The sequence below is a fragment of the Myotis daubentonii genome, chromosome 3 (genome assembly GCF_963259705.1).
Source record: "Myotis daubentonii chromosome 3, mMyoDau2.1, whole genome shotgun sequence".
Classification (NCBI taxonomy): Eukaryota; Metazoa; Chordata; class Mammalia; order Chiroptera; family Vespertilionidae; genus Myotis; species Myotis daubentonii.
In genome coordinates this window covers 82550570-82566369 of record NC_081842.1, presented here as the reverse complement: position 1 = coordinate 82566369, position 15800 = coordinate 82550570, and the positions used below count along the sequence as shown (strand labels likewise).

Genomic DNA, 15800 nt, shown 5'->3' with positions numbered 1-15800 from the left:
TGAATAGCACAACATACCTAAGTATCATTGCTGATCAAGTTCATCCTATCATGTTGATGGCGTATCCCAATGGAGATGGCTTCTTCCAACAAGACAATGTGCCATGCCAGGTGCTCGTATTGTGCAGGAGTGGTTTCAAGAACATGAGGGAGACTTTACCTTGCTTAGGTGGCCCCCACAATCACCAGATCTCAATCCAATTGAGCATTTGTGGGACGAAGTTAAAAGAGCCATCAGGCACCTGGTTCCGCAACCATAAATCTCACAGAACTGGACAGTGCTATTCATCAGGCATGGTGTCAGATCCCTCGCATCACCTTTCAACATCTCGTGGAGTCAATGCCAAGAAGCATCGCCGCAGTATTGAAGGCAAAAGGTGGCCCAACGAAGTACTGATGGGGTGGTCATAATAATCTGGCCACTCAGTGTGTGTGTGTGTGTGTGTGTATATATATATATATATATATATACACATATATATAATATATATGTATGTATATATATATCCCATGTTCAAAAGCTGTTAAATCGCGTTGTTTACCCATATCTTGAGAAAAAAATCACTTCTGCCTTGGTAAACAACCTGCTTCCCTATTTATAATGGTCTGGCCCTCTAGCAACTTCAGCGCAAAATGATAGCTAATTTGCCTACAGACGTCAGGTGGTCATAATAATCTGGCCACTCAGTGTATATGTAAAGAGTTTTTCAAATAACCAATCATTACACATTGAGTATAAAAAAACAAAAAGATTCTTAGCTGGTTTGGCTCCATGGATAGAGCATCTGCCTGTGGACTGAAGGGTCCCAGGTTCGATTCCAGACAAGGGCATGTGCCCAGGTTGCAGGCTCAATCCCCAGTAGGGGGAGTGCAGGAGGCAGCTAATCAATAATTCTCCCTCATCATTGATGTTTCTAACTCTCTCCCTCTCCCTTCCTCTCTGAAATCAATCAAAAATATTTTTTTAAAAAAAGAAAAAGTCAATGTCCTTGTTTCATACCTTTCAATATGTTTCATAGTATTTATACCATTCCCTTCTTTTTAAAAATCAATTGAGTTGTTTTCACCCTTCCTTACCACTTAGAATGATCACTGTAACCATAAATGACTGGTCTGAATCTAAATAAAATAGGAGTATGCTCTTCTCCTTTACTGTCTGTCATCAGGCTATCTGTTCACACAGTCTATGTACCAGTTCATATGGCCTATCTCCTTACAATTCAATGAGATACTGTAGGCAAATATTAAAACACTAGGGGTCCAGTGCGGGAATTTGTGTATCTTGAAAGGAACTGTGGGCTGCGAAGCTGTGGTGGGCACAGGAGAGGGTCTCAGCCCATCCTCGGCGCCCCAGCCCGGCCCCTCCTGCCAGCAGCTCAGCTCCCACACACTGATGGCCCCAGCCCTGATCACACCCTCTGACAGCAGCAGGTGCGAGTGGGACTGGCGCTGTCAGCTGCTGCTCCGATTGCCCCTGAGGAGCAGGGGGGAGGGGGAGAAGCCCTTGGGGGCAGTCGGGGCCTGCAGTTGCCACTTACACCCATTAATGATGCCGAGCGATTAGTACTGGCACCAGGTGCCAGCAGCAGGTATGAGTGGCAGCTCCAGCACTGGCTGCAGGTGCAAGTGGGGCCAGCACTGGCAGTGGGTGCAAGCGGCGGCTCCAGCACCAGCAGCAGGTGCGAGCACCGGGCGAGACCGCAGCACACAGGAGCAAAGAATTTTCTGTAACCACCAGAGGCTCGCCCCAATGATAGCAACTGGCACCCCACCTTGGTCTGGCACCCTCACTCACATGCTCCACCATCCCGCCACACCCAGCACCCACCATGTTCCGCGCACGTCCCCTGGTAGTCAGTAGGGGACTATGTCATAGTTACTATGTCATAGTAACCGGTTGTTCAATTGTTCGGTTGTTCCGCAGTTTGGTCTATTTGCATATTAGCCTTTTATTACATAGGATGATAGTTTACCATTTTGTTGGTCTGAAACATAAGACCCAGAGTTAAGCCTTGCCCAAGTTTACACAACTTAGTTGTATGAACTTGTGCATACAACTACTTAGTGGTAGCTCTACCTAGAATAAGCAGCTCATAAAGAAAAATATTTAATCAAAATTGTCATTAGAAATTCCTTAAATTAATCTTTAACCATAGTATGTATGTTTTCTGTACTGTAATTCTTATGTACCACAGAGATAAACTGAGGAAATTTAAAAAGGACAATCTGCAGGGAGATTGTTGTCTATTCAAACCTGTTGCCTTTAAGATAACCATCAAATCCAGTGAATGAGAAATGAAGAGATTTATTTTTGTGTTCTTGTTTCTCAATGGAATTTTTCATCTGGATTCAGTATTGAACCACTGTATTTCAATTGATTGTGTCCTCTGTTAAAGATTAGAAGATTAGATTCTAAAACTCAGATGTTAATTAAATATGCCTATAATACAACTCCACTCCTGGGATGTAGGGTTTACAGCATACAGGCTCCTGGTTCCCTCTTCAGCACTTTTCCTGCTACAACCTCATTACCTACTTATTAGACAACAGCCCAGAATATGATTTGAGAAACAGAAAAAAAAAGGGTTGCTAACAACTTTTTCAGTGGCAATCTAGTTTGCTTCCTGTTTCTCTTGCATATCCTAAGTAATTAACCTTGCTGTACAAGGGAGATATTAGTAAGTAAGAAGTCTTTTGAGTTACATTCAGTCATTTTGATCAGCATCTTTGGTAACCTTTTTTTTCTCATAAGCATATGGTAAAGCAAGATGCAACGTTCGAATGATTGTGATTTCAATCTAAAGTACTATTTGTTCATTCCTGAAACCTGAGACATCTGGTGGTTAGTGCTTTGAGAAAAAAGTACCTTAATGTTTTACCTCTGTCTATGATTCAAGATCATGGGCAAAAATGGGTAGATGAGATTAAGCCACAAAGTTCATATATTCAGTTTAAAGAGGAGGAGGAGGAGGAGGAGGAGGAGGAGGAGGAGGAGGAGGAGGAGGAGGAGGAGGAGGAGGAGGAGGAGGAGGAGGAGGAGGAGGAGGAGGAGGAGGATAGAGATCATACAGGAATCTTAATGACCTCTTCCTTTCTTATCCATCTTGCACTTAGATATAAACTATATCCAGTATATAGCCTCCCATTAGAAAAAGAGATTTAAATACTTCCTATCTCCATCCCATATATATTCAGAATTATTCCATTGTATGCATACTGTCAGATTCATATGACCATGCATTTTTGTTAATTAGAATTGTATCTCCTATATCAAAATTTCTGTGCCAATTTTTCATACTTTGTTTTAAGATTTATTCTAGCTCACACTTTCCATTACAAGACGACACTGGACTAGAATTTGAAATAAAGATGTACTGGCCATCTTCTTGCTGTGTCCCCTCATGGCCTTTTCCCTGTACCTGCACGCCTCTGTGGTCTCTTCATCTTCATCAATCATACTGGATTAGGGCCCACCCTTGTGACCTCATTTAACTTTAATTACCTCTTCAAAGGCCCTATCTGTAAATACAGTCACATTGGGAGTTTAGGCTTCAACCTATGAATTCTGAGGCTAGCAATGCTATTCATTAAACATTCTATAATACCTTGCCCTTGAGGAAGAAAATAAAATCTTTGGAAGGAAAGTGGTAAAATTATCGTTCATATATCATATCAAGTTATATGAAATATAAACTTACATGTAAATCATTTATATGAGATATCATTTATGAACGCACATGAAATGGCCCTGAGCTATGTTTTTCAGCCTGTCTTATGCAGCACACAGAGATTTAGCAAAGGATCAGCCCAGCAGACTAACAATTCACATACTGTTTGCCAGAAGAGACAGAGTCAGAAATGCCAGATGAGACTGATCTCTTGCATCTGTTCTGAGGTCAAATCTACAGATTTGGCCTTTATTCTCCGCAAGTGTGGCTTCCACAGGCCTGAGGCAGACTTAAGTGGCTTCAAAAGGCAGAGCCACAAGACGGAGGCGCTTCAGCCACAAGCGTGCAATAAACAAAGGCTGCTGTAGTGCTGGGGCACAAGTGAGTCTGTGTCCTTGTCTCCTCCTGAAGGACAGACGACATGGGTCTTTTCAGAGCACTGCTCATGTTCTGCTGGATCACTGACAGTGTTCCCACTTCTGAATTCTTTTCATGCTCTGTGTTAGGATTGCCAGGTTTAGTAAATAAAAATATAGGGTGCCCAGTTAAATTTGAATTTCAGATAAACAATGAATATTTTCAGTACAAATCTGTCTCATGCAATATTTGGGACATACACACCAAGTGTATTTTATCATGGGTAATGCTTATACTAAAAATAACATTTGTTATTTATCTGAAATTCAAATTAACTGTGGGTCCTATATTTTATCTGACAACTCTATTTTGGGCTCAAGAAGGAATCCTCCCCTTGCAAATCCCTCCCCCCCCCGCCCCGCCCCCACCACCACCACTCTCTTAAACTACTATCACCAGCTTTATAAATTTAATTTCCTGGTCTTAATTTGGTGCTGCGCCAGAGCGTTGCAAACCCCAGGTTTCAGACTCCCTTCTATTTTACTACTATACTACATGGTTATGGATATTCAGTGTTAAACAATAAAGTTAGTTTGTCCCAACTTTTCTGCGGTGCTGAAGTATTTACATGTTTATATCAATGCCCCATAATACCACTAGGAGGGCATTCCTAGAGATCATGTGCTTACTACTGCGGGAGGAATCTCCAAACCTGGGAACCCGGACTCAGTCTACTCACCTGTAAAATCCGGTGATTGAATTCAAGGTATTTTCCCCAAGGTTCCTACTAACAAGTCCTTGCCATAATTCTCTAAAATGAAGGTCCCGTTAGTGCTCGCATTTGCCTGGTGAAACCTAATTGTTCCTGTTTCGGTTGAATGGCTTTTCTCTTCAAGTAAGTAGTGTTTAGGTTACTAAGTAAGTAGGGATTACTGGCTTCACCTGAAAGATGTTAGGTCTAAATTCCTCAAGGGCCAAACAATGCCCCTTTATTTCCTTCCACCCCCACTCGGCCTAACACCAGACTTGGCGCACAGTGGGCGGTCAGATGAAGTGCTGATAATGATGAAACCATCTCACTTTGGTGGTTCTGACTGTCCGATCGTTTGCTGGGAGCAGAAGCCCTCTCCGCGGTGAGACTGCCGTCTGGGGGCCGCTCGTTGTTCTCTTCCGCCATCTAGTGGCGTCAGGGTCGCTCTCGTCCGCTCCACTTGCTGGTCAGAGCTGCAAAGATTTCAAAGATTGTAAATCTAATAAATGAATTGTTTTATTGTCGTTATAGTAAAAAGGGGATTTATAGAGTGTTTCAAGAGATAAAATGCAATAAATGTTGATAAAAATAAGTATAACACAATAGCCAACCTTAATACCCAAATAGTATAGATTAAATTCATGCAATTTAATCTCTTTAATATCTTCAGATGTTAACTTGAACGTTGAAGATCAAAAGTATGAACTAGCCTAAAAGTGTTATAAAGAAGGATCATCCTTCTCATGTGCTTTTGTATAATGTTAAAGGATTTTTTTTACTTTAATCACATTTTCACAGCAGATGAAAATGAAAGGGGAAGGAAATAAAATTCTGATAAACATTGAATTGATAGAGAATGTCTCAGTTCTGTATTTAACCATTTGTCTTTAATTAAGTTAGAACTTATTATCATTATTATTAATACATGCAATATAATGTTTAATGAGTGTTGAATGATATTTAGCTTTAATGTCCTATAATCTGGAACTATCTTCAAATGGCATCATAGTTTAATTGTGTGAATCTAAAGTGAAAATAAATTTTCCTAATGAATGAAATAAAATATTTCTGAAGTGTGACTTATTTCCCATTAAAGCTGTTTCCACTGAATAACTATTATAGGAAGACTACTTCTGAGATATTAACATTATTCTGATTTTATTTTTATTTTTACTTAAATGCCAACACTGTATCACCCAGTATTTATTTTAGGTCTTTCTAACAAAAGGTATTTAATTGGAATGCCGTTTTGTTTTTAACATTCCTGCAAGCCAGCTGAGAAATCTCCAATGTGTTTTCCAGGGTGGGAAAATCCCCATCAGGTGGACAGCCCCAGAAGCGATTGCCTACAGAAAATTCTCCTCCGCGAGTGATGCATGGAGCTATGGCATCGTCATGTGGGAGGTCATGTCCTACGGAGAGAGACCGTATTGGGAGATGTCTAACCAAGATGTAAGTGCCACTGGTAGTAGTTGAGCTGCCATTTTGTGAGTATAAACACATCAGCATTGATGGAGAAATGTGCCTTTTGCCCTCACTCAGACTAGGCCTGTGGCTGAGATTGAAAAGCTAAGTAACTTTTCTCTCTGAGCTGTATTTGGTGTCAGAGGGCCCAGCTGATGGGCTTTGCCACGTGAGTACATGATCTGCACCCCACAGCTCGGACTTCCACGCATGTTATTCTAATGTGGCATAACCATGTTTATTCTGCTTTACACCTGCAAGTAACGAAAAAGGAAGAGTAGTGTTTATCTTTTATTTCTTCCTTAGGGCAATTGTGCCACTGTAAACAGCAAAATATCTCAGACTACATATTGCTTAGTAGAAAAAGATTGAATGTTCTCAGGCACTGTATCATCAATATATGTCACCTGGTATGGTTCTTTTAAGATATGTACATGACCCTTTATACATTCTGTTTTGTTTCTGTTTTATCTATAAAAATTACCTTGGTGGTTAATACAGAGTAGGATGGTTAACACACATTTGACCTCTGTGACCTATCCAGAGTGACAGAGACAGTAGTCAGAAAATGCAAGTACCCAGACAATGCAAATAAGTGTGCTGTCAGAACTGAAAATATATATTAATATCCTACATTCTCAAAGTATCCAGTGGTTTCTGAGGCAGTGGCAATGGAAAACCGCCTCTAATGGGGTTCTGAGTGTTCAAAGGAGAGAACAAAGACAATGGAGATATAGAAGATCCCTAAGGACACGCAGAGGACAACTACTGCCGCATCTCCTTCCTTTTCTATAGTCAGTTCCTGGAGCAACCCCTCCACCTCATCGTTCCTTCCCAACTTCAAGTTGTCCGAGTATCGTAAGAACTTATTCCGTTGGTACACTTAAACAATGGAATTCTACGCAGCAATTAAAAGAAAGAACTCTTATCCTTTACAAGAGGATAGATGGACCTGGAGAGGATTATGCTGAGTGAAATAAGCCAGTCAGAGAAAGATAAGTACCCCATGATCTCACTCATATGTGGAATCTAATGAACCAAAAAACTGGTGGTCCAAAATAGACCCAGAAACATAGAAACATGAACAGACTGTTGAACCTCAGAGGATAGGCAGGGGATGGTGGGTGGGAAGAGATCAACCAGTGAACTTGTATGCATATATGCATAACCTGTGGACACAGACAGTGGGTAGTGAGGGTGTGAGGGGGTTACAGGAGCAGGCTGGAAGAGGCTAATGGGAAGAAAAGGAGGACCTATGTAATACTTTCAACAATAAATATCTTTTAAAAATAATAATAACTTATTCAGCCACAGAGTTTATCTGTGGTTAGCTCACCATGGCTATTGCTTCTCCCTGCCATAGAGTGCTACTTTCAAAGCTGAGCCCTGCTCGGTCCTGTGGGTGCCTGATGACTCTGTGGAGAATGCCAGGTCTAGGCAGCAGATTTGAGGTCATACGCACTGCTGGGTTATCACCCTCCAAAGCACATCATCAACACACAAAGACAGCGTGGCTGGGCCCTGCAGGGCATCTGCCCCATAGCCAGCAACCTCTGCTCCTCTCCCATCGCTTGGACTTTGGATCCAGGTCATTTTCCTAGTGTCTGTCTACTATTCTTCAGGGAACTTTAAGTGAAGGAACTCACTGCCTTTCCCTGACACTGGGTGTTGTTTGGGACAGCTTATAACTCTCTCTAGCTTTTCTTAAAAACTGAATCTCGGATACCAAAACTTGCCTCTTCAGTCCCAGAAGGAACTCATTTTTATTCTTAACTACTTATCCAAGGTAATGGAAGCCCTGGATTCAGTCACCATAGCTCCTGCTCTTCTCTAACCCCAGATCATGCTTGCTTACTTGTTCTACTTTCACACGGCTAAAATAGGCCTTTCAAGCAAATCTCCAGAATAAAACGTCCTCCTTCAGATGAGTTAAAGTCCTCACTGCACAGACGAGCCCTCACTTCAAGTATCTTACTGAATAGCACCCCAGTTAGTCCTTGTTTTAACCAGTTTCCTGACAGACTTAACATGAAAAATTAAGGCTCCAAACTTTACCATAAATATACCCTTACCAGTAAAAAATTCTTAAGCATTCACAGCTGACATGTGCATATTTACTTGCATATTGTATACAAGAACTGCTGTACTAATATAATCATTTATTCATTTAAGTATATTCTGCTTCAAGAACTAGAGATACAACAGAAAACAATGTTACACCTGGAAGGGGCCAAAAAGATTATCTAGTCCAACCCAGCCGGTATGCTCAGCGGTTGAGCGTCAGCCCAGGAACCAAGAGGTCATTGTTCGATTCCTGGTCAAGGCACATGTCTGGGGTTGCAGGCTCAATCCCCAGTAGGAATGTGAAGGAGGCAGCCAATTGATGAAGTTTCTCTCTCATCCATGTTTTTATCTCTCTAACCCTACCCCTTCCTCTCCCTTTAAAAAAAAATCAATAAAAACATATTTTTAAAAATATATTATCTAGTCCCACCCAAGTCCAACTTGATTATGAAAATGAGGCATAGAGAAGTGACATGATTTCCATAGAATTGCATCGTAAGTGATTTAACAGTGATCTTGGAAGACAATGCTAATAAACTTCTAGAACAGTGGTTCTCAACCTTCTGACCCTTTAAATAGTTCCTCATGTTGTGACCCAACCCAACCATAAAAGTATTTTTGTTGCTATTTCATAACTGTAATGTTGCTACTGTTATGAATCATAATGTAAATATCTGATATGCAGGATGGTCTTAGGTGACCCCTGCAAAAAGGTCATTCGACCACCAAAGGGGTCGTGACCCACAGGTTGAGAACCGCTGTTCTAGAATAAGAAGGGAGAGGAAATAGCTGCTTTTTCATGGTGGTTTGGTTTATAGTCGATGTAGTTCCCCATGAAGGACCAGTAACTTCTTGCCTTTATGGAGCTTACCTTATAGGGAAAGGGAGACAGACTGTAAACAGGTAATAAGTAGAAGATATAGTATGTAACACGATAATCAAGGGGGGGAAAAACAAGAAAGTAGGATAAGAAATGCTGGGAGGTTGTTTTAAATATATCATCCTATCTAATAAAAGAAAAACATGGTAATTAGCGTACGACCGCTACCCTTCCCATGGGCTAATCAGGGTGATATGCAAATTAACTGACAGCCAAGATGGCGGCCGGCAGCCAGGCAGCTTGAAACTAACGTGAGGCTTGCTTGCTTCAGTGACGGAGGAAACCAACATTCCCCACCTGCCTTGCCCGCCTCTGAGCTTGCAGTTTGAAACATTGTAACAAATATAGAAGCTAAACAAAACCCCAGAATCCTGCTTTCAGCGAGCCGGGATCTCAGAGCTGGAGTTATACATTGTTTCGATTATAGAACCCAAACAAACCAGATACCTGCTTTCAGCAGCAGAGGCCTCAGAGCTGGAGCCAGAGCTAAAGCTGGCACAGAATAAAAAAATAAAAAATAAAAAAAGGAGCAGTTGGGAGCTTCAGTCACCCGCCAGCCTGAAAAAAGCCCTCAGCCCCTCACCCAGACTGGCCAGGCACCCCAGTGGGGACCCCCACTCTGAAGGGGGTGTGACCAGCTGCAAACAGCCATCATCCCCTCACCCAGGCTGGCCAGGCACCCCAGTGGGGACCCCCACCCTGATCCAGGACACCCTTCAGGGCAAACCAGCCAGCCCCACCCATGCACCAGGCCTCTATCCTATATAGTAAAAGGGTAATATGCCTCTCAGCACCAGGATCAGTGGAGCCGAGAGGCCTCCCGGCACTGGGACCAGCATGACAGGGGGCAGCGCCCAAACCCCCTGATCGCCCTGCGGCTCTGTGTGTGACAGGGGGCGGGGCCACAACCTCCCTATCTGCCCTCTCTGTTCGTGACAGGGGAAGGCGCCCCAACCTCCTGATCAGCCCTGCTCTGTGCCTGATACGGGGGAGCTCTCCAACCCCCTGATCACCCTGCGGCTCTGTGTGTGACAGGGTGCGGCGCCCCAACCTCCCCCCCCCCCGCCACAGGCCCTGCTCTGTGTGTGACAGGGTAGAGCCATAACCTCCCCATGGGCCCTGCCCTGAGTGTGAGAGTGGCGGCGCCCCAACTCCCCTATTGGCCCTACTCTGTGAGTGACAGGGGGGAGCTCCTCAACCCCTGTTGGGCCCTGCTCTGTGCATGACAGGGTAAGGAGCCCCAACCCCCCTGTTGGGCTCTGCTCTGTGCGTGACAGGGGGTGGTGCCACAACCTCCCTATCGACCCTGCCTTGAGTGTGACAGGGGGCAGCGCCCCAACCCCCCAATCGGCCCTACCCTGAGCATGCCTGAGGGTGGCATCGCAACCTCCCAATCTGCCCTGCTCTGTGCATGACAGGGGGCGGCGCCCCAACTGCCCAATCGGCCCTGCTCTGAGTCCGACCAGGGGCTGCACCTAGGGATTGGGCCTGCCTTCTGCCACCCAGGAGCAGGCCTAAGCCAGCAGGGCATTATCTCCCAAGGGGTCCCAGACTGCAAGAGGGCACATGCCAGGCTGAGGGACCCCCCTCCCCCCCAAGTGCACAAATTTTTGTGCACCAGGCCTCTAGTATATTATAAAATGCATTCATAAAATTCATTCTTTTATAACCTTAAAAGTCATAGTCATTCTTATTAGACATTCATAAATAGTCATTCTTATAATAGAATAATACAAATAAACATAAAGAGAACTTCTATTATTTTTCTACCCCTGGATTATCTCTTACCACCTGGGGTACATTATACCAGAGATTTAGAATCCAGGGCCATCATTATGGAGACTATAAGTCAACCATGAAAGTCACTTAACTTTTCAAAGCACCTGAGTTTCATAACCAATAAATACAGTAAAAGGACTGGGTTAAATTATTTTTAATATTCCTCTTACAGGGATATTACATACTATTATTTTATAATCTCTGCAGAAATAGTTAACATACTGATCTCAGTAAAGGAATGATTCAAATTGTTCTTTTCAGAAATTTAGGACATTTCTGTATCTCTGCCGAGGTGTTAAGAATGAGATAGGACTGCCACATAGCAGAGCAGGTACAAGTGAAGATACCAGACAAAACAGATATGTTTTTTAGGAGAGCAGCCTCTGAGAGAAAAAGCCCAAATGTGTGGTTTCCAACTTAGACCGCCATGTAAATTTTGCCTAGAATAGTCCAACCCCTGTTGTCAACCCCTTCCTTCCTGGATCTTGCCCAAGAGTTTACCCAGCCATCCTGGCCCTGTGTATAGATGAACTATAGCCAAGATGACCATTTAGAGAGCAGTTCTGTCTCCTAAACCTCATTTGGCCACAAAGCCTATATCTGGAACCAGAAGAAGCTACTGCAGCCAGGAATAGACTCCCGACATGAAGCCCATTCTCATTCACTCAGGATTGCCAATGTCCATGGCACAAGATTGAACTCTCTCCACCTAGAGCTTGGTTGTTGTTCAAGGACCAGGTAGGGGTTAAGGCGGCTGTCTTCATGGTATTTGAGTGGTTACCAAAATATATTCAAGCAAGAATCTGAAAATCAGGAGAACAAAAATTTCTGGGGTGAAGGGTGGGGAAGGAGGCAAACCTTTAGGTCCTAAGATGGATACAAGACTAAAAGAAAGTACTAAGAACTATTTTTGTTTTGTTTGTTGGTTTTTTGTTTTTCGTTTTGTTTTTATTTTTATGTTTGACTTTCTGCAACCAATGTTCATTTTAAATAAAAAAATTCAACTATGTTCTGCTTGAATATTTTATATTTTTACTACAGTATGGTGAGTTTAACTGAGCTATGGGCTTAACTAAATATGGCATTTTAACATGTTTTATGATCTTAAATGAGGTTAGGAAATTTCAGATAACTTTGATGAAAGAGTCCCTCCTTTCTGCAGACTGTGGCATATTTTATTACTATGAACAATTCTGAGTTTGCACAATCTGTTTTAGCCAATAGTGTAATGTTTCCCAAAGGTCAGTGGTATTGTATGGAAAGGAAATGAGAAAATAGACTGCACTGGACTCGTCCTTAGAAGGCCTCACAACCATAACAGCTTAGCCATCAAGCAGTTACTTATTAAATGCATGCCAGTCACTGGGTCGGGTGTGCATGTGGGCTGGAGATGGAGAATTAGAAAACACAGGCCTCACTCTCAAGGAGCCCAGGATGTAGATGAGATGAAGTTCTGGCATTTATAAGTCTTTTCCCCATCACCAAGCAGAGTGTACACTTCTCAAGTGGAGACCTCATGCCTTCTACCTTTTTTAAATAGAGACAACAGTGTGTGAATCAGCATTGCTATTTTTTAAAATATATGCCCAAAAAAGCATGAATACTCTATGCAGGGTTCTTTTGATTATAAATGACAGAGACTCAGCCCAAGCTAACTTAAGTAAAAATAAATTTTTTCCAGGTGTGAGACTAAGAAGGTAGTTCAGCAGTGCTCCGTCTCAGGAATCATGCGGATTTTTAGTGCTTTTCTGGGTCCGTTGACCTCATTTTCTCCTGCTGCAAAGGTCTTCTTTGCTTTATTCTTCTTTACGCTCCAGAGCTCAGCATTCAGCTCAACAACCTCAGCAAAATGAGACCTTCTGTCTGTGAAAATGTATGTACCAATACCAGAAAATTCTGGTTGGCTCTGTTAGGCCCTGCCCAATCCTGCCCCATGGCAGGAAATGGGTATTATGACTGAGTTTATGTACCAGCCTGTGTGTTCAGAGGTGATTGGCAATTTCCGCAAAATCTCATGTAGTGAGGGAGGAAGTCCCCGAAGGAAAGCAGTAGTGTGCCAGAGATATACTATGTTGTCCATTTTCAGTGTACATTGTTTTCAAGAGCAACTTTCATTATTGCAGTAATAAACGGCCCCAAATTGTTAACTTTGTGCGTCACTGTATTCTAGTGAGGTAACAGGTGTATTGGAAAGGTCATGAGAGCTTTGGAGGAGGGTCTCTCAACCTCAGAACTATGGATGTGTTGGGCTGGATAATTTTTTGTTGTTGGGGGCTGTCCTGTGCATTTGTAGGATGTTTAGCAGCTCCCAGCCTCTACCCACTAGATGCCAGTAGCAGCCTCCAAGTCATGCCAACCAAAATTGTCCCCAGGCATTGCCCAGTTGGGGATGGGGTACAAAAATCACTCCCAGTTAAGAGCCACTGCTTTAGAGCTAAAAAGATCTGTATTCAAATCCCAGCTCCACAATTTACTGTCCATGTAATCTTAGGCAAGTGGCTTAAGTTTTCTGAGATATTGTTTATAATGGGATTCAAAACACTCACCTGCAGGATTTGAAAGACTTAGAGATAGTGTACGTAGCACACCTTGTACATAGACAGTGTTGAACCAGTGATAATCATCACAACTTGCTTATTATGAGCCAAGCATTTTAGATTATTAGCTCATTTAATCTTCAAAATAATTGTCTAAGATAGATGCTGTTATTCATATGATTACTAGAGGAAAGAACTGAGACTGTCTAGAAAGTTTAAGTAACTTACCCAAACTTACTAGCTAATGATAGAAGTGAAGTTCATGCCCCCGCTTAGTGAAGTGCATGAGAAGTCTTGTTTTCAAAGGCGTCTCCATGCCACAGAAGTTCCACGTAATGAGATTAAAGCATCTTTAATTCTGTGTGCCACTCTGGTTTCATTGTTTCCTATTAGCAAAAGAATGTGGATTGACTCATTAAAGTTTTGGAACTATAAATCTTTTTGGCAGTATTTTGTGTCTTGATGTTAAAATTTTATAGAATGTACCACATATATTGAATATCTTAAAAATAATAAGGCAGTAGCTTAAAATCAGATTCTAATGATCAACATATTTAGCCTATTACAGAAACATGTCACAGGCACACTGAAGGCTTACAACTTCTGGCTGTTTCCCAGCATTTTTTTCTTTTTAAGGTATTGCAGGGGAATATTATGTTATTTTCATCCAAGTTCAAAATAATTGCTGTTTACTACGTATGGGAGTACATTTTAATGCTAGCAGCTACACAAGCTCCAAAGAGGACACCGAGGCCACTGCAGATCTCCCAGCACTTACACTGTGTAAAGTACTTAACAGAAGAAAATGCAAGCAAAACATGAACAGCAGGCAACATTAAATAACCAAATCCCCACAGAGCTCATATGTAGGGGAAACTAGCACCACATAATGAGAGGTGACTTGCCTCGAACTAATGATCTAACGCAAGACTGAAGTCTTGGGTTTTGTTTTGTTTTGTTTTTCCCTGCTGTGATGATGTTTAAAAAAATAAAAAACATTCTCCTTGAAGCAATTTGAAACGCAAATGCCTCCAGGGTATGGTATCATTTAAGCATATGCTACTAAGCTGGTCCCTTTTCCCAAAAAGATAACCACTATCAGGGAACATTCATTTGAGGTTTGCTAGGAAACATGATGCTACCTCAATATTTTTGTGGTTTTATTTCTTCCTACTTTTCAAAAGCTTTTATAAAATGTTTTGCTTTAATTTGCTTTCAGAACCTTAATTGAGGGGAAAAATTAAAGTTTATCTTTAGGACTCTTTTATTTTTTGATAAGTGATATGGTTGGAAGTAAACTTTTGATCTTAAATGAATGGATTCTTTTTTTCAAAATTTAAGAAGGAGGGAAATAACCTTTTACCATATTTGTTTGTCCTAATAATTCTATAACCTTTCTCAGTTATGGGTCACTACTTCAGCCAAGAATGGAGGAGTTGCAGAATCTACTTACCTAGAAATGCAGTCTGATTTTATGACACAGGGTCCAGTCATTTCCAGTTCTTGTCTCTGATTAGATTGTCCTAACTCTACTTTATTAAGTAACTAGAGGCCCTGTGCATGAGATTCATGTCATTCAGCCCGGCCTGTGCCCTCTCACAGTCCAAGACCCCTCACTCTTACCGTCCGCCTGCAGCGGAGGCAGAAGAGGCTCCTGCCACCACCAGTGGGCTCGCCAGCCATGAGCCTGGCTTCTGGCTGAGCGGTGCTCCCCCTGTGGGAATGCACTGACCATCAGGAGGCAGCTCCTGCCTTGACCATCTACTCCCTGGTGGTCAGTGCACGTCATAGCGACTGGTCATTCTGCTGTTCAGTCGATTTGCATATTATGCTTTTATTTTATAAGATGGTCCTTGTTTCATGATCTGTGTAAAATACATTAAGTTGCTAAAGGCCTGTCCCCATTATTTCAACTTCCATATTACAGAGGGAATTTTTGCATTTATTTAATATGCAGTCTACCAAAGCAATTTTCAAAATGGCCTTCTTCTCCCCTGTTTTTCAATAACCCCTACTATTGGTACATAGGCAGTAGCAGCCTTTTAATTAAATATATACCAGTTACATTAGCATGATGCATATCTACTACCAAGGCAAGAGTAATAGGGGATATTGTGAGATGCAATCAGTCACCATTGTAAATAATTCAAATAGTTAAGTTCCAAGTAGAGGAAACCAATAACCAATATGCTATTACCACAGTGTAATTTCCAAGGGAATTTTTTATATTAAATGACCACAAAGCTGGAAAATGTATACATACCAGCAATGTTTTTATTAAAAAAAATTTAATTATGCCTT

The 15800-nt window shown here is 42.0% G+C and overlaps 1 protein-coding gene across 1 annotated transcript in view; it reads left to right on the top strand.

The window, feature by feature from the left end:
• The window catches only part of EPHA6 (EPH receptor A6), a 968470-nt gene that overhangs the window by 920984 nt on the left and 31686 nt on the right, over positions 1-15800 (top strand). The window contains exon 15 of the mRNA XM_059688042.1: positions 6078-6227. Coding sequence (XP_059544025.1) covers positions 6078-6227 — 150 coding nt within the window. The remainder of the gene's footprint in view (positions 1-6077; positions 6228-15800) is intronic.